The sequence below is a fragment of the Mustela putorius genome, unplaced genomic scaffold (assembly GCF_011764305.1).
Source record: "Mustela putorius furo isolate JIRA1106 unplaced genomic scaffold, ASM1176430v1.1 tig00000083_pilon_pilon_pilon, whole genome shotgun sequence".
NCBI classification, from domain to species: Eukaryota; Metazoa; Chordata; class Mammalia; order Carnivora; family Mustelidae; genus Mustela; species Mustela putorius.
The window spans coordinates 45,808,366-45,826,588 of NW_025421273.1; the positions used below are offsets into that span (position 1 = coordinate 45,808,366).

The following is an 18,223-nucleotide window of genomic DNA, read 5'->3' on the forward strand; positions in this document are numbered from 1 at the left end:
TTCTCAGGTGATGCTAACTACAGCCAAACTGAAGGTTCCCATCACCCTCTCTCACAGCAGTGGTGCGAGCCCTTCATCTTTTTTTTTTTTTTTTTAAATATTTTATTTATTTGACAGACTGAGATCACAAGCAGGCAGAAAGGCAAGCAGAGAGAGAGAGAGAGAGAGAGAGAAAGAGGAGGAAGCAGGCTCCCCGCGGAGCAGAGAGCTGATATGGGGCTCGATCCCAGAACCCTGAGATCATGACCTGAGCCGAAGGCAGAGGCTTTAACCCACTCAGCCACCCAGGCGCCCCACTAGCCCTTCATCTTTAAACACATACGACACAAGGCTATGGAGACTGAGGACAGAGATGCTCTCATCAAACACCTCAGTCTAGACCAGCACAATACAGAGATCTACGACGACGCTTAGATGGGGAGACATGCCACACTTTCAAGCTTGCAGGGACAAGACAGGAGTTTTTTGAGCAGCGGTCAAATACTGTTGCTAAAGGGGAAAAAAAAAAGGCCACTGTCCTCAGTGGTAAGGATAACTAAAGCCTAATGCGAAAAAGACAAAGGTAACATGCTTATGGTGACAGTTTGCGCCAGACCAAGATTTCCTGTCACCAAAGGATCTTGTAAAGTATTGACTTCTCAGACCTCTGGAAACTCCTTGAAGAATCTCTTTCTCTGTCTCTTGGTTCCCCTAACCAACATCACATTTGCTCTTATCATTTCCTTTACTCACAAATGTTAGCCAACTTGCCCAAAACAGGATTGAACTGTTAGTTCTTCCCACACCACCGAACAGATCAGACAAAGGACCATCTCTATAAACATTAAACCTTTCAATGGATGAAACTCATAATCCTAACAAAAGCTAAAGACGGGCCTATTTCCAGGACCAAGCATATAGCTGATGCTAACTATTGAACATAAAGGATAATTTACTGTCTCACAAAAAATGGTTACAAAATGCACATGAACTTTAAATGAATGTCCAATCAATTTTCAAAACCCTTAGTCGTGTCTGTAGACGACATTAATAGCCTTCAGTAACTTCTGCCCACTGAGCCCTAGGCTCCACAAAGAACGTAACAGTCGGATTAAATACGATAGAGGAGGCTGCTCCCGCCAGCCAACCCCGAAGTCCTCACAAACAGATTCTGGTATCTCCGTAGTTTGTACGTAAGGAATGCTCCCGAAGACAGTAGTCATTCACAGAAGGAGCTCAACCAATTAAACTGGAGGAAACAAGTGGGAGTTTAGTGTGAACTTAGCCAGAGCTTGTAGTTCAAGGGAACTACATTGGGGGGCGGGGGTTGGGCGGGAAGGAGATGCCAAACAGCAAAACAGTTGGGATGAAACATTTTCATCAGTGACAGTAAGAAACAAAAGTTTATGCAAATTCTAAAGATCTACTCAGAGGAAGACCCTCACATTTCAGAGCAATTACAGACAAGCCCATTGCATAGTTGTCAGAATGGCCTTGAAGCTGTGTGTACACAATTCCCGAACATCTGGTCAATTCAGTGAATACCATCAGTCATACCACTTGTTCGGTCTTCAGTGCGCCGAACAGCCGAGTGGTTAAAACTCTCATTGCTCAACCCATCACTTTGGCATTGCATCAGCAAAGTCTGAGTTAAGGCTATGGAAACTGTGAGTCTATGAACCTACGAAATCAAGCATTTGAAAAGCGTTTTGGATCTTTGGAGATTTCTTGACTGACATAACGAAAACTTACTGTTTGTAAACTCCAGAGATCATGTAGTGCCTTTATGATCAACATAGTAAAAATTTTTTTGGGGGGGTAGTTTATTCTATTTTTTTCAGTTATTCTAAAACAACTGAAAAAAACCCCACCTGATTTCCAATGAATCATTGTCTAGCAGTGACCTCTTTTCTCTGGGTTTTTCAATGCTGAGACAGCACAGTGTCACTTATCCTATGTCTTTGCTGAGAAGTAGGAATTCAGGTCTTTGGAAAATATAAAGACAACTTATTTGAATTAAAGTAAGACAATGTTTGTTCGTTGTCCCTTAAAATAACTCCATGTCTCTGTCTTCTCTACTCTAACCTGGCCTTCCATGGGGACCGGCTCTGCTCGGGAAGCAGAGCTGACGTGAAGGTTTCGGACACGTGACCAGGAGCTCCCCTATTGTTTTCAGCCTCACTGTCTAGCTAGCAATCAATTCAATGCAATTGTGGTTCTTTGCTTTTTGTAATCTCCTGAAAGCCTGTTGTAGGTCCCACAGACTTCCCAAACAACCCTAACATGGATTTCTGTTTGGGAATGGTGGCAGTCGGTCAGAGACTTAAGGTTTGAGATGTGTCAAGTCTGGCAGAAGGACGTGCTTTGGACTCGCAGGTGAGGGTAACAGGATGTGGAAAACTGGAACTCGTGAGGACCAGCTGCTCCAGTGTCAAGATTCTGGCCACTAATCCCCGGACCCATCCTGGGAATTTTTATTGAAGACCTCATCCTGGGAAGCCTGGTGGTCGATCCCTTCATAGAATGAGCCGCCGTTGTGCAGGAAAGTCCCCACCGCCCGCCCCTGCCGGGCGTGCCCCACGGCGTCGCTGAACACTTTGTTTATCTGCTCCTCCGAGGGCATCCACCAGTCAGGGTTGGAGGTACAGTGCATCCTAATGAATTCTGTGGGAATATATACAACAATAAAGAGAGAGAGAAAAACAGCTGGTTTTTGCAGAAGAGGGCGGACAGGCTGCTTACACATTTACAGAAGCTCTACAGGAAAAGCTTTATGGGAAATCCAATGTAATGCTATGATGATGTCACTTCTTAGACTCAGCTGATTACATGGAAGTCGTCTACTCTTGTGCAAAAGTAAAAAATCACGTGAAGTGAGAAGGTGATCTTCTAAGGAACACTGGCTAGTGGAATGATAGGCAGATCTGATTTATAACATGGACTATACACCGTGGGACAAAGTCATGGTGCATTTCAAACCTACATCTGTATCTGCTCACATCATTAGAATTTTTGGTGTTTCTGGAAACAGCAGATCTCACTAGCATGGTGCTCTTTGACCAGCTACTGATTGGCAGACTAAGTTCCACAGGATAACAAAATCTCAGGGGCTGAGAAACTGCCTGGATTTTGGTTCAGAAGAGGTTTCCACGTTCTTTACATGTATTATAGGTCATACTTATTTCTCTGATTGGGATATCCACACATGTACTGACAGATATTTCTTAAATGCGATTTCCTCTAAATATTTAATTTCACCAGAAAGCAATTAGCATGCCCAGAAGGGTGAATGTATAAAAAGGAACCAAGACTCCGATGAGACAGACTCAGCCTCCCTTTGGGTCGAGCTCACGCGATCTTTTCTTCTGTTTTCTCATGGGGTCAGGGCATGTGCAGGACTCCTGCCTCGCTATTTTGATATGGACACTTGTAAACTGAAGTGAGTATTTTGGAAAAAGTTCTGTCAAATTCTTTGCTTTTTGCACAGCTGACTGGGCAGAACAGTCCAAGGTGACTGTTAATTACACACAGTTTCTTCTCCAGCCCTGCTCCCTCTACAAGACAGCAGGTCCGGTTGTAGGGCTGGAACTGTCTGAAATGACTGGGTGAAACCCCGGACCTACTTGCACTTAGGAGAGGCTGATGCTGTTTAAATACCCAGACCCCAGTGATCTCAGGAACTGAACCATGCCCATCTCCACAGGCAGCCTGTAGCTTAGCAGAGAGCCAGGGACAGCCCCTTCAATTCTGTGCCTGACGTGAGAGCCTGGCTCGCCTCACCAGAGTCCCAGCCCTGGCTGCCTTACTCAAGGGAATGAACAGTGTTTACTCAGCAACTCATCCTGCAAAATTGCCAGAACCAAACGGCTTAGCTTAGGGGGCAGGCCTGGGAAACACTGCAGGATAACTCCCTAGTCCTCTTCCTACCCCTCCCACCCCTACTGTAGTCAGTAGGTATCCACTAACTGCTGCAGTTTCCCCGTCTCTGATCCCCCACTCCTATCAACACAAGGAAATACGGGCTAATGGATGAGGGTACCCTGACCCCGCACCTCTGGGACCGTGCTGCTCTTTGACGTCTGTCAGCCTCCACTCTCTTCTCGGCGGCCACTGCTGACACAGGGCCTTCTCTGATACTGTGGCATAGACTACTGAGAGCTCGTTCTGTTACACAGACAGGACGCGTCTTCACAGGCCCTCTTCCCCCTAGGGTCAAACCACCTTCAGAAGCAGTCAGCCTGGGGTTTGGTTCCATCCCAAAGCACCCCATTTTCCATCACTAAAGTGTCCAGTGTCTGAAGTTTCCTTGGCTGCTCTAACCTTGCTCACCCAACACGGACCTCCACCCGGGAGCCTTTATGAAAGGAATCTGGGTCACAGGAAGGCCCTAGAAGCTCAGCTGTGGGGACAAGCCTATAAATGTCTGGCCCAGCTGCCCCCACACAGACCACCACCGTTTTCTGCCTCTGTGTTCTCCACCCAGGGGCATCCTCCACCTGGAGGCCTGCGGGTATGGCGCCTAATGAGGCTTGAGCTGGAGGATACAGATGCTGATTAGCCCACCCGGACTCTGCCCGTGTCACAGGGGGTTAGGCGACATTCTCAGGGCAAGGCATGAGGGCTTTGGGATGTATGTTAATCCCTCAGTTTCACTCACTCGCTGCTTAACACGTAAAACATTGAGTAACAATTTCTGGAAAGGGATACAGTGGTGAGGCCTCTTGTCCTGACTCCCCATACAGGCCCCAGAGCACCTTCGTGGAGTACAGTGTTCCCAGGAGAGCCCCAAGCTCACAGACGTCTCTTTTACTCTTGGGGGAGTCACTGTCAGCTCTGATGCTGTTGAGGAATGAAGGAAACTGTGGCGAGTTCGCCAAGACAGACCCTGGAAATCCCCACCACCCACTGTGAGTAAGTGGAATTTTCAGACTGGCCAACAGGGGGTGCTCTGGATGCCTAGCTGACTGAGGTGCTTCCATTCCAGATGGTTTCCTCAAGGCCGGCCACCCGAGCTAAAATCACCTGGGGGGTGTGTGTGCTGTGATGAGCTGCAGTGCATGCCTCCCCCTTCTCCAACTCCAGCCTGCTCAGTCAGAAGCTTGCAGTAGGCCTGAGGAATTTCAGCTGCTAAGAGAGTCTCCCTGTGCCTCAGGCAGACTACTGTTGCAGAGCACCCCGGGCATCCCAGGAGGGGATGCTGGAGTGTCCTTGCTGTACACCAAGGCCTTATCAGCAATAATGTCTCCTCACTGTGACTTCCTTGCCAGGAAATATTTTGTTCCCCTGTCTGGAATAAATTAAGTTTTTCCAACCAATAAAATTATTATTGAAATATACAGGTTAGTACTTGAGCTTTTTGATATGAAATTTTTCAGGTGTGAACAGTGTTCCTGTTGGCCCTCAATGCTTCTACCTGTCTATCTGCACCCTCTGAACCAACCGTCTGCCTCCTGACCCTCGTCCTCACCCTCTGTCTGGCCTACCAGTGTGGGTCAGCTGCGAAGTCATCAGCTGCTCGTACTGAGGAAAGGTACCATCAGAGCAGTATTTTTAATAAAGAGACTTTAAAAAAACTAACAGAATAAAGTCTGATTGGGCAACCCGATACTTTAGGCACCCCAGTATTCAGGAAAATTAACTCTAAATAATTCGAAGGAGTTGGGGGCAAGTCCTCTTGAGAAGGTAGCTGGGGGAGGGGAGGGGGGCCCAGGCTGCAAACGGAAACAAGGTCTCTCATTTTCCTAATTCTTAAAGAGCCCCCCATCTTCCCTTCCTCTGTGCGATCCCCCACGCTCCAGGTTGGCTAGATGGGGCCTTCTGTGGCAGCAAAGAAAACCGGAATTCAAAGCGTGAGACATGAGGTGCTATGCAATGTTTATGGGCCGGGAAGTGAGAATGCCAAGGCTAAAGCAAACGGAGGTTTTTTAAAGAACTTCTCGATACCGAGTAGATGGGCCACATGAAGCCTAGAGAGGTCTCAGCGGGCAAAACCAAAATACAGTCAAGGCTGAACACTTGCACGGGAGAGCCACAGCCAATGCGGTGAAATGAGATCACAGATGGCGACACTGAGCGGAAGGATGCAGTACCTCGGAGGCATGTTACTTTAACTGGATCCAGAGGGCGTCTTTCAGGACCTGTCTCTCCTGACTGCACTGACCTTTTCCTTTTCCCAAGGCCGCATGAGTACTTAAGCTCATCGGTTGTGAAAACAAATCTGATGAGATATCGAAGGAGCCGTCGCCCGTCTTTCTTGGAAGAATTTACAGCCTCGTCCCACTGTTTGCTCGTTATGTAGACAGGATAGTTGTTCAGCAGCTGCTTGCTTCCCTGGAAAAGCCAAGTATTTTCTCATTACCCACTTAGCCAGCCGGGCCAGCTGGCCAGCCGGTGGAGGCGATCTCCATTTCAAAGGCAAAAGTGCTTTTTAACCAAGTGGCTGGGCTGACAATGAACCAGGTATTGAAGAGCACAGGTAATTGCTCGCACTCAGAACGGGCACTTTTCAAATTACATTTGCATTTTCTGTAACAAGAGCCAATGAGGTATAATGAACACCTTTGAAAGAGGAGCTATTTATAACTTGCATTTTAACAGGTAGGTTAAAATGTGTCAAGATCCAATGACAGGGAACACTATTTAAATATAACCCGTAACTTTCCCTTTCAATCTATTCAAATATGCAAAAATGACTTTGAAGAGTGTGATCAAACAGGTCTCTTCATCCTCTGGTTGGCGGTTAAGTATTTTTAGAAATGATGCTGGTGGTCTATTTTCGTAAGGTACTACTTGTGTTTAATTCACCGAACACCCGATAGCCATCGCGTAACAGTGGAAATGGCATTATAAAGTGGATTTTGAAAGGGAGCGGGACTGCAAAAACCTCCCAAAAAGTCATCATTAATAATAATAATAATAACGCAAACCAGGTTTCCTCAAATGATAGCTTCTGCAAATGCCACTGTGTCAACTCAAAATTTTTCTTCCTTTTCATCTTCTTAATTTATGTCTGCTATAAAATTCCCAGGCTCAATTGCAGCAGTGGGACTAATTACAGGAATTTCTGTAACATTTATAAGCCATGTTTAGTCAAATCCACCTACACAACCATTACTTTAGTTCTGGTTGTCCATAAAATTCTACAGTCCAGGACAAATTAATTAACCCATGATCTCAGTTTTAATGTACTCCTTCCCTAGTAATTAAGGTGTACAAAATAAAGAAGGAAAAACTCATTCAGTTTTACAACTCTGCAAATTTACTCCAGGTGATAAATTTGGCGCTGTTTGGGTCTGATACGGTTCTATTTCAGAAAGTGCTGTTAGCGAAGCCCTGAGAAGGGCCAATGGCCCAGCAGCCGACAGGGAGGAGGCAGCCCGTTGGTGGTCGTGGAGTCCCACTCAAGCAAAGTCACCACCCCAGGGTCCCACTTCCTTCAACCGGTTGTATGTGACTCAGTTGCCTTCTGAAGGGAGGCAGTTGAGAGACACACGAGTTGTGCTCTTAATTTAGAGCAGCTGGAGTTGGAACTGTATCTTGGTTCGGGTCTTATTTGTGTTTCTTGAGTAAGTGACTTCAACTGGTTGGACCAAAGCCTCCCTGTTTGTAAAACAGGAAGAACTAAATTATCACGGGTTTAAGATGTGAATACGTGGGGGCAGAAACCAACCCTTGGCTCTGGTGCTATGATCAAGACGGGCAAGAGCCCAGAGGTTCCGAACTTTCCTTAGCCGAGGCTACCTCTGGACCGCACGAGGGGCGAGCCGGGCTGTGGGGGTGCGCGGGGGTGGACGACGGAGTCTGCAGTGGTGCAATGGAGAAGCAAGGAGGAAAAGATGCAGAATTCAGTGAGCCAGGCTGTGGGGGCCAGAGGAGTCAAGGTGACTCCCAGGTGAGCTGGGACGTCCTTCCCAAAGAGGAGGAACAGATGGGCACGGCAGGGAGGAGGAGGCTGAGAGCAAGCAGAATTCTCCTGCTTCCCATGCCCCGGGAATGAAGAAGGGGTTACGGGGTTCTGATGCTCTGTGTCCTCAGTCCTCAGGGCAGCTGGGGTGGGGGGGCCTGGGGAAGGCGGCATACAGGACTGGGTGCCTCAGACCCCAGGCTGTGTCAAGAGTATTTCTGTGGAGGAACATCTCTAGTGACTGTCACCATCTCCAGAGCCAGCGAAGCATAGCCTGAGGCCAGCCCCTGGTGCCCCGCAACCCCGGCCTCTCTGGCCCTCACAAGGGTGCCACTGGTGCAAAGGCAGAGCTGGGCTGGGGGGCGGCCACCCTCACATCAGCACTGCAGCTCTTTCTGTCAATGCAAGGACAACAATCCCAGCTTGCAGGTGTGCAGGGAGGAGACTACCCGTCTCCCCACTGGGAGATAAGCCCAGGAGGGCGGCGGTTTCCAGTCGGCTTTACTTGATGCCGTAAAGACCTCTTTCTTTTTTTTTTAAAGATTTTATTTATTTATTGGACAGACAGAGATCATAAGTAGGCAGAGAGGCAGGCAGAGAGAGAGGAGGAAGCAGGCTCCCTGCTGAGCAGAGAGCCTGATGCAGGGCTCGATCCCAGGACCCTGGGATGATGACCAGAGCCGAAGGCAGAGGCTTTAACCCACTGAGCCACCTAGGCGCCTCCGGAGAGTTTTTTCTTTCCTCTCTTCTCTGTTCTACTTTTACTGCTGTGCCACGTGGACAGAGCTTCTGATGAATTATTAATTGGCAAAATTAAAGAACTTCAAGGAGAACAAAGAAAGGGGCTATTAAAAAAGGGGTACTGGGGACAGAGAGCGTCTGTCAGTCCTTAGTTTAAGACCATCTTCTCAGTTATGGTTCTTGTAAGTACACCTCAGCCTCAGAACTGCAGCCTGAGCAGCTGGTTGTTAAATCTTCTATTTCTTTAAAGTTGTACAAGTTTTTTTTTTAAAGATTTTATTTATTTGAGAGAATGAGTGACAGTATAAGCAGGGGGAGGGGCAGGGGAGAAGGAGAAGCAGGCTCCCCACTGAGCAGGGGACCGGACACTGGGCTCCATCCCAGGATGCTGGGATCATGACCTGAGCCGAAGGCAGATGCTTAACCGACTGAGCCACCCAGGCGCCCCTAATGTTGTGCAAGCTCATCGGGCAAGACAGGATTCCCGCAGCGGTTTGGCCGAGGATGTTAAATCCTTTCCCAAGGTCTCACAAGGCAAAAGCAGAGCTGGGAACTTGGTCCCGGAGTTCAGAGCCTGCTCTTAAGACCAGAGTCGAGTCCGTTTCAGGATGAGAGCTGTCTGAGATGAGGGAGCTCACAGCCCAAGGAAGGAGCTTTCTCGAATCCTTAGAAAGAATCCACTTCTACAGAAGAGCTCAACAGCTCTCCATAAAATGAAAGTCTCCGTAAGTGTAGAAATACCATTTGGAGGCAATTTTCGTCAAGAAAAAGGAAAAGAAAGAAGAAAGTCATTTACGGCCCCAAACAACTCAAATGCTCCCTGTTACGGACGAGATTTACCACACTATTTAAGCATAGTTAACAGAAATAAAATGTGATCAATAATACTAATGAGAAAATGTCCATGTGCCTGAAATGACAGTAAAAACAGCATAATAACGATGATGATGGGTAATAAAAGCTTAAATATTCCTATGCAGAGGAAATGTAGATCTGTACCCTATTTTTATGTTTCTATAGAATCCTGATGGCATATTCTCCTCAATTAGTCACCAACAGGTTATTAAACTTTGATCTATGAGTCACTTGGAAAAAACCAAAATGAACAGCGCTCAGTAAAATGTATTTAAACTCACAAACAAATGGAAGACCTACGTATGCATTAATATTTAAGTAAATTCTGAATTACTCTGTGAACACAGAGAGTATGGCAATCAGGGAGAGCTTCTTGGAAGAAGTGGGCTTTTTGGAAGTGTTTTTTTTTTTTTTTTGCACAATAGAAAGGTTAAGTTCAGAAAGGTGGACCCTATTCTAGGCAGCAGTGAAAGGATTTTAAATGTGTGATATTCATTTTGGATCTGTAGTTTGGAAAATTAGCCTTCCAGTGTGGAGAAAGGAAAAAGAATCCATCCTAATAGTCCAGGTACAAAGTGTGAGGAAGGAGGCAGAGAGGAGGGAGACTCCTCAAGGTAACTATAAAACAAGCAGATGACACGTATGAGGAGGAGGGAGGAGTCCGTGATGCCTCAGAAATTTCTGCGGGGGTTGGTGCTGCCTTTACTGGAGAGAAAACCGGGCTAGGGATGGGTAGTCAGAGGCTGTGCTGGGAGTTCGAGGGTGCAAGGTATCCCGCTGTTGGTCAGGCAGGCTGGAGACTGGCAGCCCAGATCTTCATCTGGGACTTGACCTGCACGCAGCTGGTGTTGGGGGAAGGGCGGCGGACAACGAGGGAAGGGGACGGACGGCGGCATTCTGAACAACAGTGGATGGAAAACTCCTTACAGAAGGAGAAGGAACAGGGAGCCAGGAGAGTCCTGACACTGAGGCCAAGGGAGAGCATGGAGGAGGAGGGTGACGTCCTGGGGAGGACAAGGGCCAGAGGACGGGCCCCACATGGCACATCTGGGAGAGTCCCCAGGGCCACCTGCAGCGGACTCTGGGAAGCAGTCGAGGTGCAGCCAGATTACGGGGGGTAAGAGCAAGTGGAAACCAAGAGTGGAGTAACAAACACAGGCCAGACTCGCAAATGTTTGATCCCCAAGAAAAATGAGGTCACCGTTCTGTTAGTGCCTTTGACAATAGGCACCGGGGATGCCCATGGGGTGAGACTGGTGTCCCACCTTCCCGGAGCCAGATGCAGTGTGGGACAGTCAAGGGCTGGCAGAGGCTGCTGGGGTGGGGGGGTGGGGTGGGGGAGCAGGGCAGCAGAGATGAAAGGGCAGATGGGGGTGGGGTGGGCGTCGGCAAAGGGGAGGGAGGGGTGCTGCTTCCTGGATGGGGGCGCCGGGTGTGCAGGAAGGCAGAAATCAGTGTGGCAGAATTCACTGGATTGATTCAACTTGGTATCGCTTACTTTTTGGCTAAATTCAAGAGAGAAGGTGGTGGGACCAGGGATGGGGGCTGGAGGAAAGGCACAGAGACCTTCGAAATAGCTTCTCCAAACTTCAGGGGAAGGGAGTGACGGCCAAACAGGTCTCACGCTGCACCCGGGGGTAAGAGGGTTTCAATGCATCCCAGATTGGCTCCCGCCTTTCCATCCCGCGGTCTCTCTTACATGCAGAAATGTGGAAAGGAGCAAGAGCTCATACTTCTCCCGCAGGGGAGGCCTGGGGTCAGGGTGGGAAGAGTAGGTTTGCTGCTGGATCTGTGAAGTGGTACACACGAGGATGGAGCCTTGAGATGGTTGGTGTTTTTTTTTTTTTTTAAAAGATTTTATTTATTTATTTGACAGACAGAGATCACAAGTAGGCAGAGAGGCAGGCAGAGAGAGAGGAAGGGAAGCAGGCTCCCTGCTGAGCAGAGAGCCTGATGCGGGGCTCGATCCCAGGACCCTGAGATCACGACCTGAGCCGAAGGCAGAGGCTTAACACACTGAGCCACCCAGGTGCCCCGAGATGGTTTTAATAGACACGGAGTGAGGAAGGCTACGTGATGGTGAGGTAAGAGAGGGTCAACGGCCTGCCGTCACCAGCACGAACGACTCACCCTGCCAAGGGAGGGAAACTTAACTACGAGAAAAGAACTTATCTACTGTTATCAGTCCAAGATGTTCCTAACCCAGGCAATTCCTTCTTTAACTGGATTTAGGTTCTAAAATTCGTAAGATGAAAGTAACACATATTCCAAACCGAGCCTTGAGAATCTTGTAGGGATGTACCATGTTTCCACTGACCTGCCGCTCTCAGAACAGGTCATCGCTCCTGCACTTTGGAAGAGACTATGGTTGCTTCTGTTGTAGTCCAGAGGAAGAAAAGTTCTGGAGCCCAGTGTCCAGAAGACATCCATCTCACACTCGAGAAGCCCACTCGGTGTGGGAGGTGCCTGAGAGCAAGGCGCTTTCTGGAACACTGGCTCTGCCAGAGAAGGGCAGCTTGGTGTCTCCATTTCAGCCTTTCCCGAAAGAAAGCCTTCAGACTGGTCTCCACTGTTCAAACTGCTGTTTCTTTATCTCCCCCGTCCGCATACAGCGTTCAATCTTGGGGAGTTTGGGAACATGCGCGCTCTCCCCTCCCCCCACTGGTACTAAGAACCCCAAACCTCAGGAAGCCAACACTGTGTCTCACTAGCCAACGTGCTCGGGTGGATCTGTACGCTATCAAGAAGCTTCATCTTAAGGAAATTTCGAGGGACCCACATCTCCCTTTTTGCCAGACACCTACCTCGGTGGGCTGCTCTGCGGGCTGCGGGACCAGGAGCTGGTTGTGGTGCTGTAACACGGTCTTCAGGTAATCCAGAACGGTTTGGCAGGGCACTGCGGGCAAGAAAGGGTGAGAATTACACAGGAGCTATTCTGTGACAAGAAAATGAGAGGCTTCGAGGTTTAAAAAGAGTTTTGATGCAAACTTCTAAAAAAAAAAAGAAAAAAAAAGATTATTTTCTAAAGGAAACGGAATCTTCTTTCTTTTGACATCCGTAGTTATTTCAGTTTGTAAATATAGAACAGATGCTACGGTTTGGGGAGAGTTTTTAAGGCTCAGCACAATTCACTAAAAACTTTTTTCTTTTTTTTTTTAAGATTTTATTTATTTATTTGAGAGAGAGACAGTGAGAGAGAACATCAGAGGCGAGAAGGTCAGAGGGAGAAGCGGACTCCCCTTGGAGCTGGGAACCCGATGTGGGGCTCGATCTCAGGACTCCGGGATCATGACCTGAGCTGAATGCAGTTGCTTAACCAACTGAGCCACCCAGGTGCCCCCCACTGAACACTTTTAAGTCACAGTCACTCTGAGATGAATTTGGGTCAACAACCACTCACAGAAGAGATGTTCTCTTGTTTTCTTTGACTCAAGCTGTAACATTAGCATCCAGTGATGCTTTTTAAAATCAGGGTACTGCAAACTAATGTTTCACCAGTTTTAAATCAATAATACAATACATGTTTTTAAGGACGGATTCACTCCTAGCTCTGCAGTAAGCAGGAGGGCCCTGTGCTATAAACCTGCTTCCCTCCGTGGACACAGCTGCCCGGGGTTCCCACGGAGCCGGCCCCGTGCAGATTCAGTTACAGTATCTTTCGTTAACTGTTGCACTAATTTTCTGAAGCTCAATCTCATAGATTCACTGAATAATTACAATAAAACTGAACAGGTATTAACCCAACATGGAACCCTGACATTTTTTGTACCACTGCATAAACAATTCCTACATCTTAAGATTTCTATTAGAGCCCTTTCACGAGCAGTATTAACTAATGGCTTTTAAAGGTCTTGGTAGCTTAGTCAATAACCTAATTCATGGGAATTATTGCCACTATCTGTCTCAGCTGTGGATTTTCTTAGGCTGTTTTTGTCACATTACAGAAAATAACAAATATTTAATCTAAACCCCAAATTTAAAGTATCACTTTCTGCCTTCTCCATTTTTTCTCACTTTTTTTTTTTCGTTTTAAAGATGGTAAACAGAGGTTATCATTCTTGTCCACACTGTTGAAAAGCTGGACTTTTTAGGTGTCATCACACTGTAATGTAACCAATCAAAACGTACATCAACGTCCCTTTGAAGAAAATGAATGACACCAAGTATAATCAGCTTAAGAATTTTTTCTTTTTGTCAAAAAAAAAAAAAAGTGTTTTCTTACATAACCATCCTTCTGGACCTGTGTCTTACAGTCCTTGAACACAGTCTTCAAATTGGAGAAGCATTTGCTGAACAACGAGAAAGTCAATGAAAAGAAGTCATGCATACAGATGATCAGTTTGGAGTAGGCCTTTTGTCAAAGCAAAGTTCAATAAAACCTGTCAAGTACCTCTAATTTCACCAGCCTTTTAAAAGTTTAACCCACATTTACCCCAAGGATACAAATGTAGGGATCTGAAGGGGCACATGCACCCCTACGCTACAGCAGCAATGACCACAGTAACCAAACTATGGAAAGGACGTATATGTCCATCGACAGATGAATGGACAAAGATGATGTGGTACACACCACAATATACAATGCAATACTTTCGGCCATAAAAGAGAATGAAATCTTGCTGTTTGCAACAACGGGGATGGAACTAGAGGGTATTATGCGAAGTGACATAAGTCAATCAGGGAAAGGTAAGTATTATAGGATCTTGCTGATATGAGGAATTTAATAAACAAAACAGGAGCACAGGGGAAGAGACAAAAAAATGAAACAAGACGAAACCAGAGAGGGAGACAAATCAAGAGACTCTCAATCTTAGGAAACAAACTGAGGGCTGATGGAAGGGAGGTTGTGGGGGAGGTGACTGGGTGATGGACATTAAGAAGGGCGCCCGTGATGTAATGAGCCCTGGGTGTTATATCAGACTGATGAATCACAGATCCATACCACTGAAACAAATGTATGTTAATTAATCACTTAAATAAATAAATAATTAAAAAAAAAAAGAAAAAGAAAAAAAGGTCTAATCCATTTTACTGACACCACAGCAGGAAAGAATGAATCTTCTGTTAATGGCATTAACTGTGGGGGAAAGCAGGGGTCCTGAGAAGCTAGTGGAGACACGAAGCTGTCTGCTGCTTGAGTTCTGGGTTTTCGCTCACTGTGTGGCTTGTGGGACCCCAGGAAACTTTTGTGTCTGGTGTCCTGCCCCTGGGGCTGTGCGTGAGGTTCCCAACAGCAGCACTTTGTCCTTCTTGGTTTGTGGTGGGAACCAAACGCAGCTGTCCACACGCCAATGTTTGCCAAGTGACACGGGCAAGGTATTACTCTGGATTTAATTTGGAAGTTTTAGTAAAATTTGCAAATAACTTGCTGACTGATGAGCATTTGAATGAAACATCTTTTGACCCCTTATCCACATACTTTACAGTCATGATGTTGTTTATGAAGGGGTCCCTGGATGGCTCAGCCAGTTAAGTGCCGACTCTTGGTTTCAAGATCAGGTCATGATCTCAGGGACCTGAGATCGAGCCCCGTGTCAGGCTCCAAGCTCAGCGGGAGCCTGGAGATTCTCTCCCTCCCTCTCCCCTGCCCTTGCTTGCATGCACACACACGCTCCCTCAAATAAATCTTAAAAAAAGAATTTTATGAAAAAATGTTTAAATGAAGCACTAAAATGCTTATAAAACTGAATATTCAACATGACCTCAACTATGTTATGAATAATTATATACATAAAGAGATTAGAAAGAAATAGATCAAAGTGTTAATAATAATAATTGACAATGATTACATTTTAGGAATAGGATTATGGTAGCTATTACCACCAATCCTGGTAAACCAGTTTTAAAAAGTTTCTACAGGGGGCATGTATAATAATAATTTAAAAGCTGTCTGAAGAATGTTGATGTATTTGCTGCCTCCCCTTCCTTTGGCATACATTACCTTCAGTGCTGTCTGTACAGCCCTGGAAAGGCCTGGAGGCCAGCTCTCCCATTCTCCACACTCCCAGTATTTAGGTAGCAGTGCTAAGCGATGAGCAAGGCCAGCTGATTCAAATGTTGGAAGAAAACGGAATTTTGTGCGCATTTACTTGAGGTAGGAGCAAGTGGGTCCTGCAGGGTGCTATCCGGGCACAAGGCTAAAGGCCAGGAGGCCGAGACAAAGCTCATATCTAGGCAGATACAAGACAGAAACAGCCACTGGGCACAGTGCCGGGGCCTCTGAGTCATCCCTTCGGGTCCCTACCCCGGTCCTGCCCTGCACGTCCCTGGCCCTGGTCCCCACAAGGCAGAGGCCTCCAGGCCCTGCCCAGGACAGGGCTGGAGCATGTCCCTGCAGTGACATATTTGGAACGTCACTCCCTACTGTGCTCTCTGGAGGGCTGCCCAGATTTTTACATGGGAAGCTGCAGAATCAAATGAAACCTTTCTGAGGAAAAGAAAAATAAAGTCAGTATGGAAAGTAGAGACAGGGGGGTCTACTCAAGAGGGAAGTGGCAGGGAAGACAGTACCCTGACCCACAGCTACATCGTGCAGCCTCCTGGGAGAAGCCCCGGTCAGTGAGAAGAAAACCACGGAAAACCTCCTGTCCTTTTGCCCTGCTGTCCTGTCAGCCCGTGGCTCCGTGCACATGCTGCGGACTTTCCCAGTGAATTCAGGGGCCCCTGGAGATGAGGAGCAAGGGGCCTGGGCTTTCTGCAGGATTCCTGCAGTCCAGGGCAGACACTGCGCCTTTGGCTTTCAAGGGATGAGACAGTGAGGTCAGGGCTCCCAGCAAAGGAGCAGCAGGATCCTCAAGGAGCTGATTATATCCCAGACGCCTTCTCATCTAACTGCGTCCTCATGCTCGTTCTGAATATTAAGCACATCACTCTTGCTGATGCAGAAGCTACTACTCAGGCCCACTGGGTGGGTTTCATCTACTCACTTACGCACTCTGCAAAGGAAAGGCAGATACACCTACCAGGTTTAACGAGACACTACCTGAGGAACCAAAAACCGTAAAAACATCTATTAAAGGGAAGGGAGAACAGAAAGGTACCTCAAATGTTCCTACTATCAATCCTGATATCAATAATTACTACCTGCCCACCCCGTAATAGCATTTTAGAACACACATCAGAGAATCTGGGAAAGAGCAGAATGACTGGGAGGAAAAAAGCAAGTTAGGAAGACCTTTGGTGTCAATAAAACCTGAGAGAAATGGGTTACAAATGCTCCACTGGGTATCTAAGACATCTAGATGAATGCGCGACTCTCAGAAACAGACGGGCCCCCTAGCCTGGATGGCTTGATGGCGTCACAGTCAGGGTTAAGGTCATTAAAGCCACACAGACAGGGTCTTCGACACATTATCAGGCAGTAAATATCACTTAGTGGACAGAAAGACGTGGAAATGGGTCCTAAAGTAATTCTTGGGTACTTTTTTCTCCTTAATGTACTTCCTCTGGCACTAGGAACTGTCTGATTCTGGGCAAGTTACTCAGCCTCTGTTACCTCATCTGTAAAATGGGGATAATTACCCACTGTATATAGTTATTGTAAAGCAGAAAGTGCCCAGTAAACAGTGCCCAACGTAGGCTGGTCTCATTTTACGAGTAGGAGCCTAGTGAATTCTTTGGAAGTCACTTAAGTGACTTCGTTGTTAGACTCGAAAGTAAAAACTAGAAGGTTCTTCCCAGGAAATCTGCTCCAATTCTGTTTTCCCACATGAAGGATGCTTGGGTCTTGAGGATCTAATTTTCACTGCAGATCATTACATTAAAATCTTGATCAGGGCTTCTCTAGCATTAATTACTCTACTTTGCTATATCACTGTTTTTACAAAATACACCATTTCTATGATTTTAGAGGGAGACTGAAATTATTTACCATCCTCTGAAATTATTTACCATGCCATCTATGCGCTTGTATCATCTTTAAGTGCCCTTTTCACATAGTGTCTGTAAAGTCTAAGCTCTTGAACTGTAACTATGTAGAAATAAACCATAAGCTTTCAGTAGTCCTCAGCCTTACAGAGGCACCATTATGCTTCTGCTTAGGACAATGTCTCGTCTCTGTGGAATTTCACTGACCTGTGGAGATGCCACAACAGGCCTGACACAGGGCTCAGATCTGGGACACACAGCTGATGTGTCATCATCTCTGTCCTCGAGCTTATACAGCCTGCTTCTCCTCCTATCAGGACACTCGGGAAAGATAGAAAGAGTAAAAATCTTCCCCAACACTATCACAGAAGTATGCATGAGGTACTACGGGAAGTGGTTAGTCCTGCCTGGGAACTGGGGGAAGAATTTGTTACAGAGGCAACAGTCAGCTGAATTGGGTCCTGGAGGATGAGCAGGAGTTTTTCAAGTGGGGAGAAGGAGAATATGTCCTTGAGCTGGGAGGAACAGCAAGAGTAAAAGAAGACCAGAAGCCAGTGTCAGGCTGCTCAGGAATCCCCAGTTGTCCACTGGCGTTGGAATGCTTGGCATACAGTGGGAACTGGGAGTCAAGTCCCCAAAAAGGGACAGGAAAAGAATCATGAAGCGAAGGTCCCCAGGTATCATAATGGGTGCTGGAATTTACAGACCATGTGAAACCTGTAGAGGCTTGTCAGCCACGGATGATCTGGGGCTTTTCAGCAGGGGAGACACCGGAGTCTGAGAAGAGGTGAGTGGCTATTGCACATGTCCATGCTGAGATAGGCCCGGATGAAGAGTGGGGAGAGGAGGAACCCAAAGTGATGGGCATCTGAGAGGCGG

At 47.0% G+C, this 18,223-nt stretch overlaps 1 protein-coding gene across 2 annotated transcripts in view; it reads right to left on the reverse strand.

Annotated features, from left to right (window-relative positions):
• Positions 1–238: 238 nt before the first annotated feature.
• Positions 239–18,223, reverse strand: part of BEND4 (BEN domain containing 4) — a 32,585-nt gene continuing 14,600 nt past the window's right edge. Inside the window, exons 3-5 of one of the 2 annotated variants that reach the window (XM_045076915.1) lie at positions 12,283–12,374; positions 6,069–6,309; positions 239–2,643 (exon numbers count right to left, since the gene is read on the reverse strand). In XM_045076915.1, coding sequence (XP_044932850.1) covers positions 2,426–2,643; positions 6,069–6,309; positions 12,283–12,374 — 551 coding nt within the window. In that variant the 3' untranslated portion in view covers positions 239–2,425. The remainder of the gene's footprint in view (positions 2,644–6,068; positions 6,310–12,282; positions 12,375–18,223) is intronic. The other variant, XM_045076919.1, reaches the window with a different exon arrangement.